The 19,674-nt window shown below is 45.7% G+C and overlaps 1 protein-coding gene across 2 annotated transcripts in view; it reads left to right on the plus strand.

The window, feature by feature from the left end:
- The window catches only part of FAM3D (FAM3 metabolism regulating signaling molecule D), a 37,603-nt gene extending 18,715 nt beyond the window's left edge, over window positions 1–18,888 (plus strand). For both annotated transcript variants that reach the window (XM_007537471.2, XM_060202419.1), the window contains 5 exons: window positions 940–998; window positions 3,396–3,446; window positions 4,342–4,426; window positions 5,406–5,532; window positions 18,614–18,888. In XM_007537471.2, the coding sequence (XP_007537533.1) occupies window positions 940–998; window positions 3,396–3,446; window positions 4,342–4,426; window positions 5,406–5,532; window positions 18,614–18,703 (412 nt within the window). In that variant the 3' untranslated portion in view covers window positions 18,704–18,888. The remainder of the gene's footprint in view (window positions 1–939; window positions 999–3,395; window positions 3,447–4,341; window positions 4,427–5,405; window positions 5,533–18,613) is intronic.
- Window positions 18,889–19,674: the final 786 nt, after the last annotated feature.

The raw sequence follows: 19,674 nt of genomic DNA on the forward strand, positions 1-19,674 counted from the left end.
TCACAGTGTTGTTTTTTTTTAAAGAAGACATTAACAAAACCATAGGATAAGAGGGGTACAACTCCACACAATTCCCACCACCAGAACTCTGTATCCCATCCCCTCCCCTGATAGCTTTCCTATTCTTTATCACTCTAGGAGTATGGACACAAGGTCATTGTGGGATGCAGTAGGTGAAAGGTCTGGCTTCTGTAATTGCTTCCCCACTGAACATGGGCATTGACTGATGCCTCACAGTCTTCTGCTCTGCTCTGCCTCCTTGATCATTATCAGAATCTGCTCTCTTTGGAAATGGATTTTAAAAATTATTTATTTATTTAAGAAAGTCAAAGCACTGCTCAGCTCTGGCTTATAGTGGTGCTAGGGATCAAACCTAGGAGCTCAGAGCCTCAGGCATGAAAGTCTTCTGTTAAACCACTATGCTGTCTCCCCAGCCCTGAAAATAGGCTTCTTTAGGTGGAGAGGGAGAAAGAGAGGAAGGCTGACAGAGAAGCCAGGTCTAGTGGCACTGGTGTGAGAACTTTCCTGACTGAATCTTTTTGGCAAAGACCCCAGCGGGGTCTGCTGGGCAGCCAGAGTCACAACAGCACTACAGTTAGAGCACATGCTGCTTTGCTTGTCCAAGCTGTGGGGGAGGCTCTGTCCCAACTGCCCCCTGAGGTGAATGTTCCCAGGGGCATGATAAGACAAAGTTGTAGCTGTCAAGCTGAACTGAGAGTCCTGGGAGGCCACAGGGTGGTTGCAATTCTGGATTCTGCCTTTATTATGTCCAGGTACCCCCAAAACCTGGGGACATCTCCCATATTCTCTAAGCAGACTGCTTGAGTTCAAGCAGGCCAAGAAAAAGTCTGCCTGGATCACTCCTATGGTCCCCCTTGGGTTCCAGAATGTTCTGTCACTACTATGGACCAAAAATGGTGTTTTGTCATTCTCCTTCAGGCTCATGAGTCCTGTGAAAAATAACGTGGGCAGAGGCCTGAACATTGTCCTGGTGAATGGTGAGCTTCCCTTTCCTTGCATGCACCCTGCCACTTGCAGTGTTTGGGGAAGCACAGAAGGAAGAGAAGGGGAGAAGGGGGCATCTCTTAGTGCCCAGCAGGACAGCCTGGCTGACTGTGACGTGAGAAGACCTAGAAGATCTGGCTCCACTCTGAGAGATACACCTGGCCCAGTGTATCCCAGGAGGACAGGACCCCAAGAAATATCACCCCAACTCAAACCCAGACACATAGGCCACAGGGACCCCTCACAATAGTATGAGAAGAGCCTCTGGGGTATACCTGCACCCCTTCACTCAGCAAACACCCACACAGCCCATGTAGATGTCGCCCTGATGAAGTTTTCCCCTTACAGAGAAGGGGGACCGAGGGCTTGAACCTGGGTCCTTGTCCACTTGTAACATGTGAACATGTGTGCTCTCTGGGTGCATCACCACCGGCTCCTCTCTCTCCCTCTTGAGTAGAGGGGCCTGACTCCAACAGTGCTCCCTTCCTGAGGGAGGATTCACCAGTTCAGAGGGGTCTCACCAAGAGTTACAGAATGTCCGACCCACCTGCCCAACCCACCCTCCACATGCCAGTGCCTCCTTCCAGCCCCTCACCAAGCCTAGAGACAAAAATCAGCACCAAGAAGAATCAGATGAGTTTGCACTGTACACGAGCTCCTTCGTGGCTGCTCCTCAGCATCTGGGATGGAGCTCTGCCTGGGTGCCCCAAGTTCCAGGCAAGACAGGAGACTCTGAGAAGCTGAGCCATTTGCCTAAGGATACTAGTCAGTGGAACTGCTAGGGGTGGGGTGGGGGGGCGGGGGGACAGATTTACTGGAGGCCTTCCCAGCTCCATCCCTGTAGGTTCATCTCAGAGCCTCTTGAAAGATCTGCGAGATAACATTCAAGATTGATAGGCAGATTCCAGTCTTCATTTATTAAGTTATAAGGTAGATATAGTGCAGAAGTGAAGTTAGAATGAAGACAAAGCTCAGAGGATAGAGTCCCTGAGGTCCTGGAAAGATTCCCCAAAAAGGGCCTCTCTGTGTGTCTTCTCCTTATACACGTCACACCTGGGCTAGCTTCCTATTGGCCTGCTGAAATCGCCCAGGATTGGTTACCTTACCAGACCTCCTCCCACAGTGTGCATCTGTTGTGCTAAAGTTCCTACTTCCCATGTGGGTGATGGAAATGCAGCAAAGTGTCTGTGTTCCCAGGCTCCTTTCTATCAACTCCTTGACCTCAACAGAACCATCCAGATCTGAGCCTAGGGCTGGCTGCCTCTGTGTCCACAGCATTCAGCTGAACTGCCTCCCTGGACTAGAAAGGCCTTCAGGCAAGAGCATAACACCTCCTGTGGGGGTCAGAGCCAGCAAGGAGCTCCACCAACAAAAGACCGATAAGCACCGAAAGTTCTTCCCCCTAACAGAGGCTCACATTTCATACATGCTGTTCAAACACCTCCTCTCCCTAATCCCAGAATTTCCCCACCCCCCAACCCCACAGGATCCGGGATCCTAGGTGAAGTGCCCCAGGGAGTGGCAACGGAAGGGGCTGTAATGTGAGCCTGCAGCCCCACCCTCTCCCTAAAGAGAGATCTATAGGGAGGGCTAAGAGTAGAGCCCCATGGCCTCTGCAACACCTCCATCTAGTGGCGTAGCTTGAAAACTGCGACTTCCCACCTGAATATCTGCTTCCCTTGAGGGACAATCTCGCAAAGCCTGCAGGTAGCAATTCTAGCTACTGAACTCCGGGGACCACCGAAAGGGTGGTTTGTGTCCACTGCAAACCTCTTAGCCTTAAAGATATGAAGGCTCAGATTGTGGGCTCCCTCTCTAGACTAACACCTGTCATTATTTTAATTCCAATTCTACAGCTAGCACTTAACACACACGCTGGCAATTTCCTCTCTCTCTCTCTCTCTCTCTCTCTCTCCCCCCTTTGGCTCTCATAGCCCATTGTACTGGGTAGGAAGACAGGCAGGTTGGCGCACAGCCAGTCCTGGGGAGACTCCACCTTTTTGTCTGGTGCCTTTTCTCTCTCAGCCCAGCTGGTGTTAGGGGCCTGAGTACATTCTAAAAGACCTGAATTTAATTTTTTAAGTGTATGCTTTATTTTACTTTAATGAGAGATATATGAAGATAAATATACCAAAAAAAAAAAGAAAGAAAGAAATAAAGAGTGACAGCACTGTTCAGCTCTGGCTTATGGTGGTGCTGAAGACTGAACCTGGGACCTCAGAGTTTCAGGCATGAGAGTCTTTTTGCATAGCCATTGTGCTGCCTCCTCAGCCCTAGAAGATCTGGCTTTATCCCTTGTTATTCTGCTTTCTGACCTTGAGCTGGAGGAGGAGGCACTTTCTTCAAAGTTACCTGCAGCAGAAAGTGACAGCTCTGCTCTCATCCCTTAGGCACCACGGGGGCCATGCTGAGGGACAGCTTTTTCGACATGTACTCTGGAGGTATGGCTGTTGGCACTGAGGCCCTGGGGGTGGTGGGATGTCGGGGCACTTGGCTCCTATTTCCATGGGGAACTGCCTGGAAGAGGTGTGTGTATGTGGTGGTGGGGTGGGGGGACATCCTGCTGCCTATGAAAGTCCTTTCTCCATTCTCTGCTGGGCTTTCTCAGCTGTGGATCTGGAGAGTCTAAGTGCAGCGTTTGAGACAGTTTCAGGGAATAGCCATGGGATGGGGGGTGGGAGGGTATCTGGAATATTTGAAGACTTTGAAGCCCTTATGAACACACAGCTCAGAGAGAGAGCTCAAAAAGGAGTGAGGGGTCAGGGGGTTGGGTAAGAGGGAGAGAGAGAGACAGACAGAGAGAGAGAGAGTGTGTGTGTGTGTGTAGGGGAGAGGATGGTCAGAAACACACTGGCAGCTGGGGGCCAGGCTCCAGGGAGAAATGCAGGGCTGGTTGGCTGTGCCCAGGAAGTGGCCGTGCAGAGGACATGATAACCCTAACCCTGGCAAAGCTGTGGAGGAGAGGGTGGAGCCTTCTCCAGGACCCCACACACACACACACACACAGATCAGTAACCCACTGGCTACTCAGCCCCTTCCTGCATAGGAACCTCCACCAGGAGCCATGAAGTGTCAGGGCCCCTCCACAAATGGGCAGGGCACCCCAAGAGCTGGGTCTTCTCTCATTCCTGCTGCATTGGGAAACAACCCAGAGAGCTGTTGCAGGCTGAAATTCCAGGTCTGGCAGCCCAGCCCTGCAGGGGGCTGCCTCACTTGCAATTTGCACCCCCATCCACCCACACCCACTGGTCACTAGGGTGGCAGCAGAGAAAGAGTGACCACCAGCATTCTTCCCCCTGCCCCCCCCCTAACCTGCCACTCTCCCTTCCTGCCCAGACCCCTCACTCCTGGAGAGATTCCTTAAAGAAGTCCCAGAGGGCACACTGGTGCTGGTGGCTTCCTACGATGATCCCGGGACCAAGTAAGTGGGATGCATCACCTTCCAGGTCACCAGGGGGAGCCACCAGAGCTTCAGAGCTGATCTGGAGGTGTTCACAGCCTCAGGTACAACAGGGGAAAGTGAAGTACATTCACTCTGCCCAGTCAGAGCCTGGTTATAGAAAATCTGACCTCGCAGGGTGAGATAGCATGGTAAAGACAAGGGAAAGACATCAGGCCAGCTCACAAGATAACACAAATCCTAGCTGAGGGCATAGGAGAATGTCCTTCTTCTGGTGCTGGAGGTGGAGGAGGGACAGGTTGTAAAGGGAACTGGTGTTGGGGGGAGCAGTTAGGGGCTCATTCCATGGAGCACACACTTCACCAAGCACAGGGACCTGGGTTTCAGCCCCAGCCCACTTTCTTGAAGTCTGGGAGCACCAGCAGGGGAGAAGCTTCCTGAAATGTGGTGTCTCCCTTTATCTATCTCCCTCTTTCATTCTCTGTCTCTCATCCTCTATCAGAAAGAGACAAAGAAAAATAATTGGCTGCTGTGAGCAGTAGAGTCATGCATGCCCTGAGCCCCAGTGATAACCCTGGTGTGAAAGAAGAAAAGAAAGAGAAAAAGAAGGAAGGAAGGAAGGAAGGAAGGAAGGAAGGAAGAAAGGAAGGAAGGAAGAGGATGGAGGGAGGGAGGAAGGAAGGAAGGAGTAAAGAAAAGAAGGAAAGAGTTGGTATGCCTGAGAGAAGAAAGCATGAAGGAAAACTAGGAATATTTCTCTAGAATTATGTTAAACGAGGTAAGAGTGACATGTCTAGATACTGTGCAATTGCCCACACTTTCCAGAGGAATATGTGACAGATTTGCACATGGAGGCAAGCCCTCTTGCTGCCTCCAGCCACCTCCAATGTTTTTGCAGAGGGCCATGGTGGGTGGGGGTGGGGGAGCAGGCTCCAGGCCCTCTTTCCTGCCTGCCCCCCACCACCACTTAATGTGTCTGTGTCCCCCTCTCCCTGTGAAGAATGAATGAGCAGCTCAAGAAGCTCTTCTCAGACCTGGGCAGCTCCTCTGCAAAGCAGCTGGGTTTCCGGGACAGCTGGGTCTTCCTGGGGGCCCGGGGCCTCAAGAACAAAAGCCCTTTTGAGCAGGTGAGTTTGGGCCAGCCCCCTATCACGGGGGGGGGGGGGGGTTCACCAGGAATGGATGGACAAGGATGGAGGGTACTTGGCTACTTCCTAGCCCACCTGCCCAGTCCCCAGTAGGGAGGAACCCTGGCCATTCTACAAAGAGATGAGTCATTCAAACACACACACACACACACACAGGCAGAGGAGAAGGCCAGATAGAAGAGGCATGACTGTGGAGATGAGGTCTTCTATAGGGCTGGCCACCAAAAGCAGGCGGGAGCAGGGGCCTTTTGGCTTCTGGTGCCTTCCATGACCTTGGCGAAGTCCCTCTTCCCAGGCTGCAGTTCCCACCTACAGAGAGGAGGATTTGAGGCAGAACAGCTCAGTAGGGAGAGTGTCTGCCTTGCTATGGGAGAGGGGGGCCCTGGGTTTGATCCCCAGAATCATGTGGGATCACCATGGATATCATCAAAGAAATATTCTGTGGGTGTCACGTCTCTGGCGGGGTGATCTCCAGGGGAAAGGTAACGGACTGGTTCTTTCTAGAGTAAAGACACCGGGGAGCCCTTCAGCATGCTCAGAACTTGTTTATTAGCAAGGTGGACATGAGTTAAATAAAAAACCAAACAAAGGGAATTATTATTGAAATATGTCAGAAATTACAGGTTTCTTAAAGGTCAGCTTGCCCCAATACAGGAATTGATGCAGATACATAAAGGTCAAGATAATTAGTCTCCTGATGCAGGCATTTAATTACCCAAAGGCGTTTTAGGGGAGGAGAGGGGTTGAACCAGTTAAGGCAAAATAGAGAGAAGATAAGCAAGGTTTGATGCAAATTTAGGACATCAGAGTGCACTGCTAGGAGTGTGTGATAAGGTGTGTTCTTCTGTGATAAGAAGGTGACTTTGAATAAGTGAATCTGTGGCCATGTGGCATGCAGTTAATGGAGGGAAGTACTGGAGTTTCTGTGGGCCTGAGAGTCAAGAAGGAAAGAACAAAGTCTGAATTTCCCCCCTTTTGCTCACCTCGGTTGAGAGCGACTCACCAAGAGGTTATCTTCTCAGACCTCCATCCAAGGATGGGGGTAGTTCTCCCTAAGCTCTATCAGGCTTACACATAGTCCCAACATCTCCTCCTTATTTCTTTAATTAATGAACAGTGTTTATGGATCAGTGTCAGAGCATTTATTTCCTCTAAAGGAATACGAGTGTAAGGGTGAACAGGGACCCTCTGCACTGTAACATGTATGATGTCATGTATGCATTTCTTGAGGAATTTAATGAGGCAAGAAGCAATCAGCAATAGAACTATAATAGCTAGCAAAGGGCCTAGGAGAGGCAGAAGCCAAGCAGTTAAAGAAGAAAACCAAGAGTTAGTATTGAAAGGGGAAAAGGAATTCTTAATATCAAGGCTAAGTTTGTGCAAGATATTGACATTTCATTCTACAAATCTAGTTTAATTTATGAAAAAACACATTCTTCCTGCAATGCTAGACAAAGGTCACACTGTTCTGCATAAATCAAGTCCAAATTATGGCGGTTCTGGAGTACCACCTTAGCAAGGGAGTTTATCTGTCTCTGGAGAGGCTTCAAGCTGTCAGAGGTAAAGTCAAATGGACTATTAAAGTTGATTTTCAATGTGTCCAGCAGCATAGAGAGATTATCCCAAAGTTCACCAACAAGTCTAAGGGGAGCAGTCAGTTGATGTGATGTCCAGAGGAAGAAACAGCACATCTGGTCCTCTGGTGGGTCAGTGCCATCTGATGAAATTCTTCTTCTTCATAGAGGGTCAGCTGTGGAACAAGCGAAACTAGGAGGCAAGGACCAGGTAGAGAAAAACTGACACGAAAATATAGGGGGGTGTTGCACCAAAACACAAACAAAGGAGGTGCATACACATTAGAAGTCAAGGTGAGGTTCCTTGAACATCGAGGAACATTGGGAGAAAAGTGAGAGGTCAATAAACATGTAAGAATGAAGTCAGAGCCAATGGCTTCTGTATAAAGAGGAACTGAAGTCAGAGGTGGTAGGTCAGCAGAAAGAGAAGACTTGGATAGGCTGGTGAGGTTAGCTGGAGCATATACTGGCATGGTGTCCTTTATGGTAAGGACTTGCCAACAGGGACTCTGGATTTTCTAAGACCAATAATGACATCCACGATAGTAAAAGAAAAACAAATATAGACATCCAGTGTTGAAAAAAAGAAAAAAAATGTCTCTATGACTGGAAGAGTGGGTTGCTTTGCCAATGAGATATAATAGATGGACAATTTGAATTTTTGTAAATATTAAGAAGGTTTAGTATAGTTACTTCATTGACACTTTAGCCAGCTGAATATTGGGGGGGGTGCATTCCCCTTCTTTTTTTATTTAATTGAGCTTAAGGGTTATAGTTCTGGGAATACTGTAATAATAATGTTCTAAAGGAAACAAAAATACATGGAATGGATATGTCTATTGAAGCAAAGCAGGAGAGCATATGGCCCATAAGGTTTTTGAGCTTTTTCTTGTTTGAGCTGTAGCCCACATAAATTTAGAAAAAGTACCAATTGAGAAGAAAAATATATATTTTTGTTTACCAAACATGGGCAGGTGAGTTACATCAATCTGCCAGAGAGCATTGACTTCTATCAATGGGAATTAATCTTAAAAGTCTGAATAGCAGGATCTTAATTAAACAACGCAGGAGCCAGTAAAGTGCTCTCACTATGGCAGGTCAAGCGTTAAAATTGTAAGAGGCTTGTAAAAAAATGAGAGAAAAATTTTAGGATATGAGTGTCTTTAGGAGTCATCACACACCCATAAATAAAAACATGTGGGTATGAATTGGAGCTTTGGTCTTAATTCTCTCTCTCTCTCTCTCTCCCCCCCCCCCCCACTGTGGGAAGGCTGCTCAGCAATATCACACATATACAAGGCCTTGGGTATATATATATTTTTTACCTCTTTTTTTTTTTAATTTTTTATTTAAGAAAGGATTAATGAACAAAAACATAAGGTAGGAGGGGTATAACTCCACACAATTCCCAACACCCAATCTCCATAACCGCCCCCCCCCGTGATAGCTTTCCCATTCTCTATCCCTATGGGAGCATGGACCCAGGGTCATTGAGGGTTGCAGAAGGTAGAAGGTCTGGCTTCTGTAATTGCTTCCCCGCTGAACATGGGCGTTGACTGGTCGGTCCATACTCCCAGTCTGCCTCTCTCTTTCCCTAGTAAGGTGTGTCTCTGGGGAAGCTGAGCTCCAGGACACATTGGTGGGGTCTTCAATCCAGGGAAGCCTGGCCAGCATCCTGGTGGCATCTGGAACCTGGTGATTGAAAGAGTTAACATATGAAGCCAAACAATTTGTTGAGCAATCATGGATCCCAAGCTTGGAATAGTGGAGAGGAAGTGTTAGGGAGGTACTCACTGCAAACTCTAGTGTACTACTGCTTTCAGGTATATATTTAGCAGTAGTTTATGGATACGTGTGAACATAAGCTCTCTCTCACAGAAACTGGTGTATATCTAGGTTATGGGACTTTGTTAGAAAGTGAACTACCTGAGATGAAATTAGAGTGTACTATAAAAGGAAATGTCTCACCTGAGTAATGAAGCTGAAGGGTTGTCATTCCACACATGAAGTCTCTGGACACAGTCTGAGCTGAAGCATGTTGAGGTGGCAATCGTTGCGTTGGTTAGGTTGTGATCGGCGGATGCAATATTATTTGGTTTGGATTGGGAGATGCATACGGGAAAGTGGGCCCTATCCAAGGGTTCCAGGACTGGGGGAAGTAGGGGCTCCTATAGTGGAGATGTGAGGTTCCTGCTGTCTTAGGGTTCAAAAAGACAATCGATAGTTAATGTTATCATCACATTATTTGTTAATTGGGTTAACTTTGAAAAGTCCTTTTGTTATGGTTTGCTGTACAGTATCCAGTATCTTGTATATAGCTGTGCTATTGGATGCTTCTAATCTACTTGGTCTAGGCTTTTGAGAGAGTCTGCATATCAAATACACAGCCTATATATTAAAAGGATTCAGTTTGTGTTTTGAGAAACTTTGAGACATACAATTGATTTTCCCCCTCTCATATTAATTAACTACTGACTTATATGTCTACATTTTGCTAGGAGTGTACATAAACACCATTCATTCCCACCACCAAAGGACTGTGACCCATCCCTCCTGCCCACTCCCACCCCCCACTGGCCCAGGAAGCTACATGTCTACCCCTCACCACTGGGTTTTTACTTTGGTGCCCTACTTACAATTTGATCAGGTCCTGCTTTTAGTTTCCCTTTCAGATCTTCTTACTCAACTTCTGTTGATGAGTGGGATCATCCCATATTCATCTTTATCTTTCTGACTTAGTTCACTTAACATAATTCCTTCTAGCTCTGTCCAAGATGGGTCAGAGAAGGTGGGTTCATTGTTCTTGATAGCTGCATACTATTCCATTGTGTATATTACCACAGCTTTCTCAGCCACTCATCTGTTGTTGGGCACCTGGGTTGCTTCCAGGTTTTAGCTACTATGAATTGTGCTGCTATGAACATAGGAGTACACACCTCTTTTTGGTTGGGTGTTATGGAGTCCTTGGGGTATAACCCCAGGAGAGGAATTACTGGATCATATGGAAGGTCCATGTCTAGCCTTCTGAGAGTTTTCCAGACTGCTCTCCACAGAGGCTGTACCAATTTACATTCCCACCAGCAATGTAAAAGGGTTCCTCTGTCCCCACATCCTCTCCAGCATTTGTTGCTGCTGTCCTTTTTGATGTATGCTATTCTTACAGGAGTGAGGTGGTATCTTAGTGTTGTCTTAATTTGCATTTCTCTGACAATCAGTGACCTAGAGCAGTTTTTCATATGTTTGTTAGCCTTTTGGATCTCCTCTGAGGTGAATGTTTTGTTCATATCCTCTGCCCATTTTCAGATGGGGTCATCTGCTTTTTTGGTGCTAAGTTTGCTGAGCTCTTTATATATTTTGGTGATTAGTTTCTTGTCTGATGTAAGGCATGTGAAGATCTTCTCCCATTCTGTGAGGGGTCTCTCTGTTTGTTTAATAGTTTCTTTGAATGTGCAGAAGCTTTTCAATTTGATGTAGTCCCATTGGTTTGTTTCTGCTTTAGTCTTTCTTGCAATTGGGTTTGTTTCATCAAAGATGTCCTTGAGGTGTAGGTGGGAAAGTGTTTTATCAATGTTTTCCTCTAAGTATTTGATTGTTTCTGGTCTGACATCTAGGTCTTTGATCCATCTGGAGTTGATTTTTGTTTCTGGTGAGATAAAGTGGTTCAATTTCATTCTTCTGCATGTTTCAACCCAGTTTTCCCAGCACCATTTATTGAAGAGAGCCTCCTTTTTCCATTTAATCCTTTGGGCCCCCTTATCAAAGATTAGATGCCCATAGGTGTTGGGATTTACGTCTGGGCTTTCAATTCTGTTCCACTGGTCTGTGTGCCTATTTTTATTCCAGTACCATGCTGTTTTGATGATGATGGCTTTATAATATAGTTAGAGATCCGGGAGTGTGATGCCTCCATTTCTGTTTCTTTTCCTTAAGATGGTTTTGGCAATTCTAGGTGTTTTCAGGTTCCAGATAAATGATTGTAGTGTTTGTTTTATTCTCTTAAAGAAGCTTGGTGGAACTTTGATGGGTATTGCATTAAATTTGTATATGGCTCTGGGGAGAATATTCATTTTGATGATATTTATTCTTTTAATCCATGAGCATGGGATATCTTTCCATTTCTTGGTATCAGTTTCTATTTCCTTGAGTAGCGACTCATAGTTTTCAGCATACAAGTCTTTCACTTCTTTGGTCAACTTTATTCCTAGGTATTTGATTGATTTTGCTGAAACAGTAAATGGGAGTGATTTCTGGATGTCTTCTTCTTCAGATTTAGTGTTTGCATAAAGAAATGCCACTGATTTTTGTACATTGATTTTGTAGCCTGATACCTTGCTATATTGCCTAATAACTTCCAGTAATTTTCTACTGGATTCTTTAGGTCTTTCTATGTATACTATCATATCATCTGCAAATAGTGAGAGCTTGACTTCCTCCCTTCCAATCTGTATTCCTTTGATTTCTTTCTCTTGCCTGATTGCTATGGCAAGAACTTCCAATACTATGTTGAAGAGTAACTGTGACAGTGGACAGCCCTGTCTAGTCCCCGATCTGAGGGGGAATGCTTTCAGCTTATGTCCATTGAGTATGATGTTGGCTGTAGGTTTGCTATATATACACTCCACTATCTTGAGGAATTTCCCATCTATTCCCATTTTTTGTAGAGTTTTGAGCATGAATGGGTGTTGGATTTTGTCAAAGGCTTTCTCTGCATCTATTGAGATAATCATGTGGTTTTTGGCTTTGCTTTTATTGATGTGGTGAATGACATTGATTGACTTACAGATGTTGAACCAGCCTTGCATTCCTGGGATGAATCCCACTTGGTCATGATGAACAACCTTTTTGATGTGTTGCTGTATCCGGTTGGCCAAGATCTTGTTTAATATTTTGGCATCTATGTTCATCAGAGATATTGGTCTGTAGTTTTCCTTTTTTGTTCTGTCCCTATCAGCTTTTGGTATCAGGGTGATGTTGGCTTCATAAAAGGTGGAAGGGAGTATTCCTGTTTCTTCAGTCTTATGGAATAGTTTAAGAAGTATGGGTATTAACTGTTTCCTGAAAGTTTTGTAGAATTCGTTTGTGAAGCCATCTGGTCCAGGACTTTTGTTGTTGGGGAGATTCTTAATAACGGTTTCAATTTCTTTGTCTGTGATTGGTGCATTTAGATTTTGTAGTTCTTCTTGGTTCAGTTTTGGAAGTGCAAAGGTTTCTAGGAATTGTTCCATTTCTTCCAGATTCTCTAGCTTGGTGGCATATAGTTCTTTATAGAAGTTTCGCAGGATTCTCTGGATTTCTGTGGTGTCAGTTGTGATATCTCCTCCATCGTTTACAATTCTATTAATTTGAGTCTTCTCTCTTTTTTGTTTGGTGAATCTGGCTAGGGGGTTGTCAATTTTGTTTAATCTTTCAAAGAACCAACATTTGGCTTCATTGATCTTTTGTATGGTTCTTTTATTTTCAATGTTGTTTATTTCTGCTCTAACTTTAGTGATTTCTGTCCTTCTGGTTGCTTTAGGGTTCCTTTGTTCCTCTTCCTCTAAGTCCTTGAGGTGAGCAGTAAGGTCATTCATTTGAGCTTCTTCTTGGTGTTTAATATGTGATTGTATGGCTATAAGTTTCCCTCTCAGTACTGCTTTAGCTGTGTCCCAAATATTTTATAGGTTGTGTCTTCATTTTCATTAGTTTCCAGGAACATTTGAATTTCCTGCTTGAGTGAGTCTCTGACCCAGTGGTTCTTAAGGAGCATGTTGTTTAGTTTCCAAATTCTGTGTCTTTTAATAATTTTCCGTTTGTTGTTAAATGTTAGTTTTACTCCACTGTGGTCTGAGAAGATACTTGGGATGATTTCAATGCTCTTGAATTTATTGGTGCTGTCTTTGTGGCCTAACATGTGGTCTATCCTTAAATATGTGTTATGTGGATTTGAAAAGAAGGTCTATTCCAGTTTTTTGGGGTGGAGGAGTCTGAAAATGTCCAAGAGGTCTAGTGTGTCGATCTCTTCATTCAATTCTCTTGTATCTTTATTGGTTCTCTGCTTTGTTGATCTGTCTAAGTGTGAGAGTGGGGTATTGAAGTCTCCCACTATTATTGTATTACTATTGATGTATTTTTGAAATTCTTTCAGTAGATGCTTAGTGTATTTAGATGGTCCCTCGTTGGGTGCATAGATGTTAATAATTGTTAAGTCTTCTTGGCTGATTGATCCTCTAATCATTATGTAATGTCCTTGCCTGTCTTTTATTACTTTATTTAATTTAAAATCTATCATGTCTGAGATGAGAATGGCTGTTCCTGCCCTTTTTTGTGGTCCGTTAGCCTGTATGATAGTCTTCCATCCTTTCACTTTAAGTCTGTGTTTATCTTGTTGTGACAGATGGGATTCTTGCAAGCAGCATATGGTTGGGTTATGTTTTCTGATTCATCCCCCCACCCTGTGCCTTTTGATGGGTGAGTTTAAGCCATTGACATTTATTGATATTATGGATTTAATATATTGTAGTGCCATTGTTCAAAAAAATTTATTTGCTCTGATATATTGCAAGTATTATACTGATGTTCTTGTTTATAAGAGGTCTTTCAGATCCTCTTTCAGGGCTGATTTGGTGATGGTTGCCTCCTTTAACTGTTGTTTACCTAAGAAGGTTTTGATCCCTCCATCTAGTTTGAATGAAAATCTAGCAGGATATATTATCCTTGGTTGAAACCCTTTTTCATTCAGGGCTCCATAGATATCTTGCCACTCCCTTCTGGCTTTTAGAGTTTGAGTGGAGAAGTCTGCAGATAATCTTATGGGTTTTCCCTTATATGTGACTTTTTGTTTCTTTCTTGCAGCCTTTTGGATCCTTTCTTTATCCTTACTTCTTCTCATTGTGACTATGATGTGTCTTGGTGTCTTCAGGTCTGGGTTGATTCTGTTTGGTACTCTCTGGGCCTCTTGAACCTTTATATCCTTTCTGTTATTCAGGTCTGGGAAGTTTTCTTGTAATATTTCCTCTAGGATGTTTGCTTCCCCTTCCTCTCTTTCTTCCTCTGGCAGGCCAATTATACGAATGTTACTTCTTTTGAGATCATCCCATATGTCTCTGTTGTTGTTTTCAGTGTCTCTCAATCTCTTCTTAAGCTCTTTCACCTCTTTCTTTGTTTTCTCTAACTCATCCTCTGTCTGACTAATTCTGTTTTCTGCTTCTGTTAGTCTGCTTTCCCTTGCCTCAGCTTCTTTCTTCATTACAACTATTTCAGCTTTCAGTTCTCTAATTGCCACCAGATAATCAGTATTTTCCTTGGGAGTCTCAACTGTTGTTTCCCTAATACTGCCATTCCTTTCCTCCAATGTTGTTTTCATTTCTGTGATTAATAAGTTTATTATTGCTTGCATACTTTTCTTATCTATGGTTACTTCTGGCTGATTTGTAGTTTCTTCTGGGCTCTTGTCTTCATTCATTGGAGTAGCAGTTTTATTTGTTTTTGATCTACCCATTTTTTTTATTTATGTGTTTCTTTCTTTTTTTATGCTCTGTTGTTCCTCAGTTGTTGTGTCTTGAGTACAAGTAACACTGTACTAAATACCTTTATGACAATTGCACTCACCAACCTCCAGAATTACAGTAGCAACTGAAGTAAGTATTGAAGTAGTTTAATGGTTACCAGTTAGCCAAACAATTTCTTCAGTCCGTGAAAAAATAGTAACCAAATCCCAGTGAAGAAAGAGAAAAGAAAGAAATGATAGCAAGAATAGACAGTTATGCAAATCTACTATCCACTGTATATTCTAGGGGTAACAAGAGGGTAAAGGGAACTAGAGCAGAGATACACACATATAGAGTCCACTCTGAGTCAGATTTCTTCCCCCAAAAAATTCACAAATTCAGAAAGGCAAAGAAGAAGGAAGAAGTGTATGACAAGATTTAAAAAAAAAAAAGAAAGAGAGAGAGAGAGAAGAGAGAGAAAAGGGAGAAGATAAGAAAAAGAGTTGTAATTAAAGAGCAGTGCAAGGAACTTCCAAATGTGTATCAGTGAATTCAAAAGAGCACCCTGTTTGGTGGTGTGGGGTATCCTGCTAGGAGCTGGTCCCCAGGGACTGCTTGTGGCGGGGGGGGGGGGGGGCGGGGGAGGTATGCTTGAAAATTGAAATGAAGAAAAAAGAATTTTTTTCCCCTACTCTAATTCTTAACCCAAATTAAGTTATAGTCATCTCCTTGTCACCACTATGACACCTTATTGGCTGGCCTGCTAAAGGCAGAAAATCCTATTGTTTCCAGGGGATGTGTTTGGAGCTCAGCGGCTAGCAGCTTCTCAGTCCAACATCTTCTGGGAAACCCCCCCCCTCCAGACATTTTTAAAGGATTTCTCGAAAATGAAAACTAGCTCCAAGTCCTTTGATCCAATGAGAGTTATACTTAAGAAGTCTTTGGATCCACCCTCAGGGTTGCGGTGGTCCCTGGAGACTCCCAAGAGAAAGCCCCCGAGCTATATTGCTCCCTCTGGGTCCTCTGCCGGCCGCCCAGCAGCACTCTGCAACTGGCGGAGGAGCCGCCTTCCCGGGCGGAGGACAATGCCCGGCGCACCCACCTTGCCCACCGCCACCTGGGAAGTCTGGAGCAGCCCGCCCGCTAGTCCGTGCCACCTTTACTCTAATTCTTAACCCAAATTAAATTATAGTCACCTTTCTAGTGACTATAATTATTGACTGGCCTGCTAAAGGCAGAAAATCCTACCGTTTCCAGATGTGATCAGAGCACACGCTGCTAGTAGCTTCTCAGTCCGCCATCTTGCCCCAGAATCCTCTTGGGTATATTTTATGGTACTTCATAAAAAAAAAAGGGTTAAGCATACATGGTGAGAATTGCTAGGACTGGCATAAGGATCCTGGTTCGAGCCTCTGGCTCTCCACCTGCCGCTTCACAAGTGGTGAAACAGGTCTGCAGGTGTCTATCTTTCTCTCCCCCTCTCTGTCTTCCCCTCCTCTCTCCATTTCTCTCTGTCCTATCCAACAAGGACAACAATAATAACTGCAACAATAAAACATCAAGGGCAACAAAAGGGAATAAATAAATATTTTTTAAAAAATGAAAAAAAAGGTGAAAGGGGTAGGTGACTCCCAAGGCACTTTGAGTTCACTGTTGGCAGGGTGTTTGCACAAGTGAATCTCCTGGAGAAGGGGTTCAGAATAAGGGGATCCACAGTCACAATACACAACCGCCCCCCAAGCAGAGGAGTTTGAGGAGCACTCACAAGAAGAAAGAGGAGTCCGTGAAGGGCTGGAGGACTCCAGATCATACTGTCCCTGGCAGCATGACCCCAGCTCAGAGCCCCTCTAGGCCCAGCCTGAAGCAGGCTGGCCCCACGCTGCCTAAACCCTGAGGCAGAGACCTACTTACCACACACCCATGATCCAAACAGACTGGTCCACTAGAGAGAGTGGGTTATGTCCTGGTGGCAGTAGGGAGCCATGGGAGGCTAAAGTATAAGAGCGGTAACAAAAAAGACTGGCCTTCAGTGGGCATCTGCTCTGTGCAACCACACCTGAGCAAACCACCCCAGGAGTCCTACTCAACACTCAGAATCACAGGTGCCATTTCCATCTTACCTCACAGGCTAGTGCCCAAGGTCTGGGAGGGTGTAACCAACTTCTCAGGCCTCAGAAATATAGGTGCACTTCGCATGTTGCTTCCTGCTTCCACAAAGGCCCATGTGCTTAAAATGAGAGTGCATAATATATTTCAGAGCATGGAGAATGAATACTGGGGCAGGGGTAGGCAAACAAATTGTCATGCCTGAGGCTTCAAAGTCCCAGGTTTAATCCCCTGCATCACCGAAAGCTAGAGCTGAGCAGTGCTCTGGTATAAAAAAAAGAAGGGGGAAAGAAAGGAGGAGGAGAATAAGAAGAGAGAGAGGACTGTGGAAGAGGAGCAAGTCTGAGACAGAAATCTGGTGGCTACAATGATCACCCAAGAGGCAGATCAGCTTGGGGAGTTGGGGGGGGGGTGGGCAGAGATAGAGCCAGATGCTCAGGGCCTGACTCTAGGCAAGGGACTCTGAGAGGCCTGCCTTTCACTCAGTTTGTACTAGACCATTCCCAAGAGAATGCATTTAGAATATTAAGCAACCCCCCTTTGTTAAATTATTTTTATTTATTTATTGGATAGAGACAGCTAGAAATTGAAAGGGAAGGAAGTGACAGAGAGGGAGAGACACCTGCAATACTGCATTATTATTCGCTAAGCTTTTCCCCTGGCTCAAACCCAGGTCCTTGCACACTGTAATATGTGTTCCCAACCATGTGCACCAACCAGGTGCACTGAAGTCTTTGGAGCCTCAGGCATTAGAGTCTCTTTGTATAACCATGATGCTATCTACCCCCATCTGATCTATCTTTTTATTTAATTTTTTGTTTATAAAAAGGAAACATTGACTAAACCATAGGATAAGAGGGTACAACTCCACACAATTCCCACCACCAGAACTCTGTATCCCATCCCCTTCCCTGATAGCTTTCCTATTCTTTATCCCTCTGGGAGTATGGACCCAAGGTCATTGTGGGTTGCAGAAGGTGGGAGGTGTGGCTTCTGTAATTGCTTCCCTGCTGAACATGGGTGTTGACAGGTTGATCCATACTCCCAGACTGTCTTTCTCTTTCCCTAGTGGGGAAGGGCTCTGGGGAACTGGAGCTCCAGGAAAAACACTGGTGGACAACCCTCTTTTTTTAAAATAAGGAAGAAGGGCTGGGAGGTAGAGCATACACTTTGTTCTGTGCAAGGACCTGGGTTCAAGCCCCTGGCTACCATATGGGAGCATCTGTATGGGGGAAACTTCATGAGTGGTGGAGCAGTGCCTCCCCCATCCCTCTCTCCCTTTTTATCTCTTTGTCTCTCACCCTCTATTACTATTTTTAACTAGAGCACTGCTCAACTCTGGGTTATGGTGGTGGCTGGGGATTGAACCTGGGATCTGTGAGCCTCAAACATGAAAGACTTTTGCATGATCACTATGCTATCACCTGGTTCCCTTACCTCTAAATGCAGGCATGGAGGCCCAACAATCACCCAGATGAAAAAAAAATTTTGAAAAAAAGAAAAAGAAGAAAGCAGGAGAGATGGCATAATGGTTGTGCAAAGAGACTTTCATGCCTGAGGCTCCAAGTCCCAATTCCAATCCCTCACACAATCATGAGCCAGAGCTGAGTGGTGCTCTGGTAAAAGAAAGAGAGAGAGAGAGAGAGAGAGAGAGAGAGAGAGAGAGAGAGAGAGAGAGGAAGGAAGGGACAGGGAGAAAGGAAAAAAGAAAAGAGAAGAGAGAAGAGAAGAGAGGAGTCCAAGTAGCTTGCACTAGAGGAGAAAGGGAGAGCGCCCTGCTTATACCCAGGGGCCAGGGCTGGGAGGGGGTGAAGAGTGTATTCCAATGTCAAAGCATGGTACAGATGCAAGTAGGACCCCAAAACAGCCTCCCTGGGTAAGTCTCAATCTCTCTCTCTCTCTCCCTCTCCCTAGTTTTTAAAGAACAACCCAGAAGAGAACAAGTACGATGGCTGGCCAGAGCTCCTGGAGCTGGAGGGCTGTGTGCCCAGGAAGGTGTTTTAGGCTCCAAGGCTCCTGGCCACCTGGGGGGAGTTGGAGCACCAGCTCAGGGCTGGAGTGGTGGGAGCCCCAAGAGAGGGGCCAGAGCAGAGGGAGAAAGCACTGAGACCCCATGCTCTCTCCCAGTGGAAGGCTGGGACTGCTGTCACTCTCTCCAGCACTGCTCATATTAAATGTATTTGTGTTGTTTGGGATACACCCTCCAAACTGAATGAGCCTCCCTGAAAGGAGCAGGTGCCACCGGGGTTCCAGGGCTGTGTTTGCTCTGGAAGGAGGCTGACCCCCACAGGCAACCCCCCTGAGCCTTCCAGACCCTGATCCCCAGAAGGTAACCAGGTAAGTGCAGAGGATAGCCTCCCTGCTGGCCCTGGAAATCAGGGCCTGAGAGATGGAGGAAAGCAGCAGGAGATCCAGAGGATGCCCAGTCCCCAACTAGAGACTTCAGCACAGGCCACTGACTAGGAAAATGATTCTAGAAAACTCAGGGCTAGGGAGAAAGATAGAGAAGGCAAGGCAGCCCATGATGGGTGTTCAGGCACAACTTAACACACCCTGCATTCCAGTGGAGAACACGCCTCTGAGATCTCTTAGCTTGAGCCTAGTAGGCTGGACACTCACACATCCACTCCCATCAGCCACAAATCACCTACTGTGTGTCGTCACTCACCTACTGGCAGGGAAAGAAAGGCCGGCACAGCCTCTGTTCAGAATCTGGGAGACACAGCTCAGCTCAGGAGGCAAGATGTTCCACTAAGGGCTGTGCTGGGAAAAGGATCGAGGGAGGCTTCCTGGAGGAGGAGGAAGCAGCCACACAGAACCTTGGGAACTGAACCTTGGGAGTTTGCTGGGCACTGGGTGGAGGGAATCACGATCCAGGCTTGGAAATAGCATGAGCCAGCTCAGGAGGGGCAGACAATCAGGGACAAGGGCTGAGTTGTGGGGTGGAGTGGGGGTGCAGGAGTCAGGTGGACTAA

This window comes from Erinaceus europaeus, chromosome 12 (genome assembly GCF_950295315.1).
Source record: "Erinaceus europaeus chromosome 12, mEriEur2.1, whole genome shotgun sequence".
NCBI classification, from domain to species: Eukaryota; Metazoa; Chordata; class Mammalia; order Eulipotyphla; family Erinaceidae; genus Erinaceus; species Erinaceus europaeus.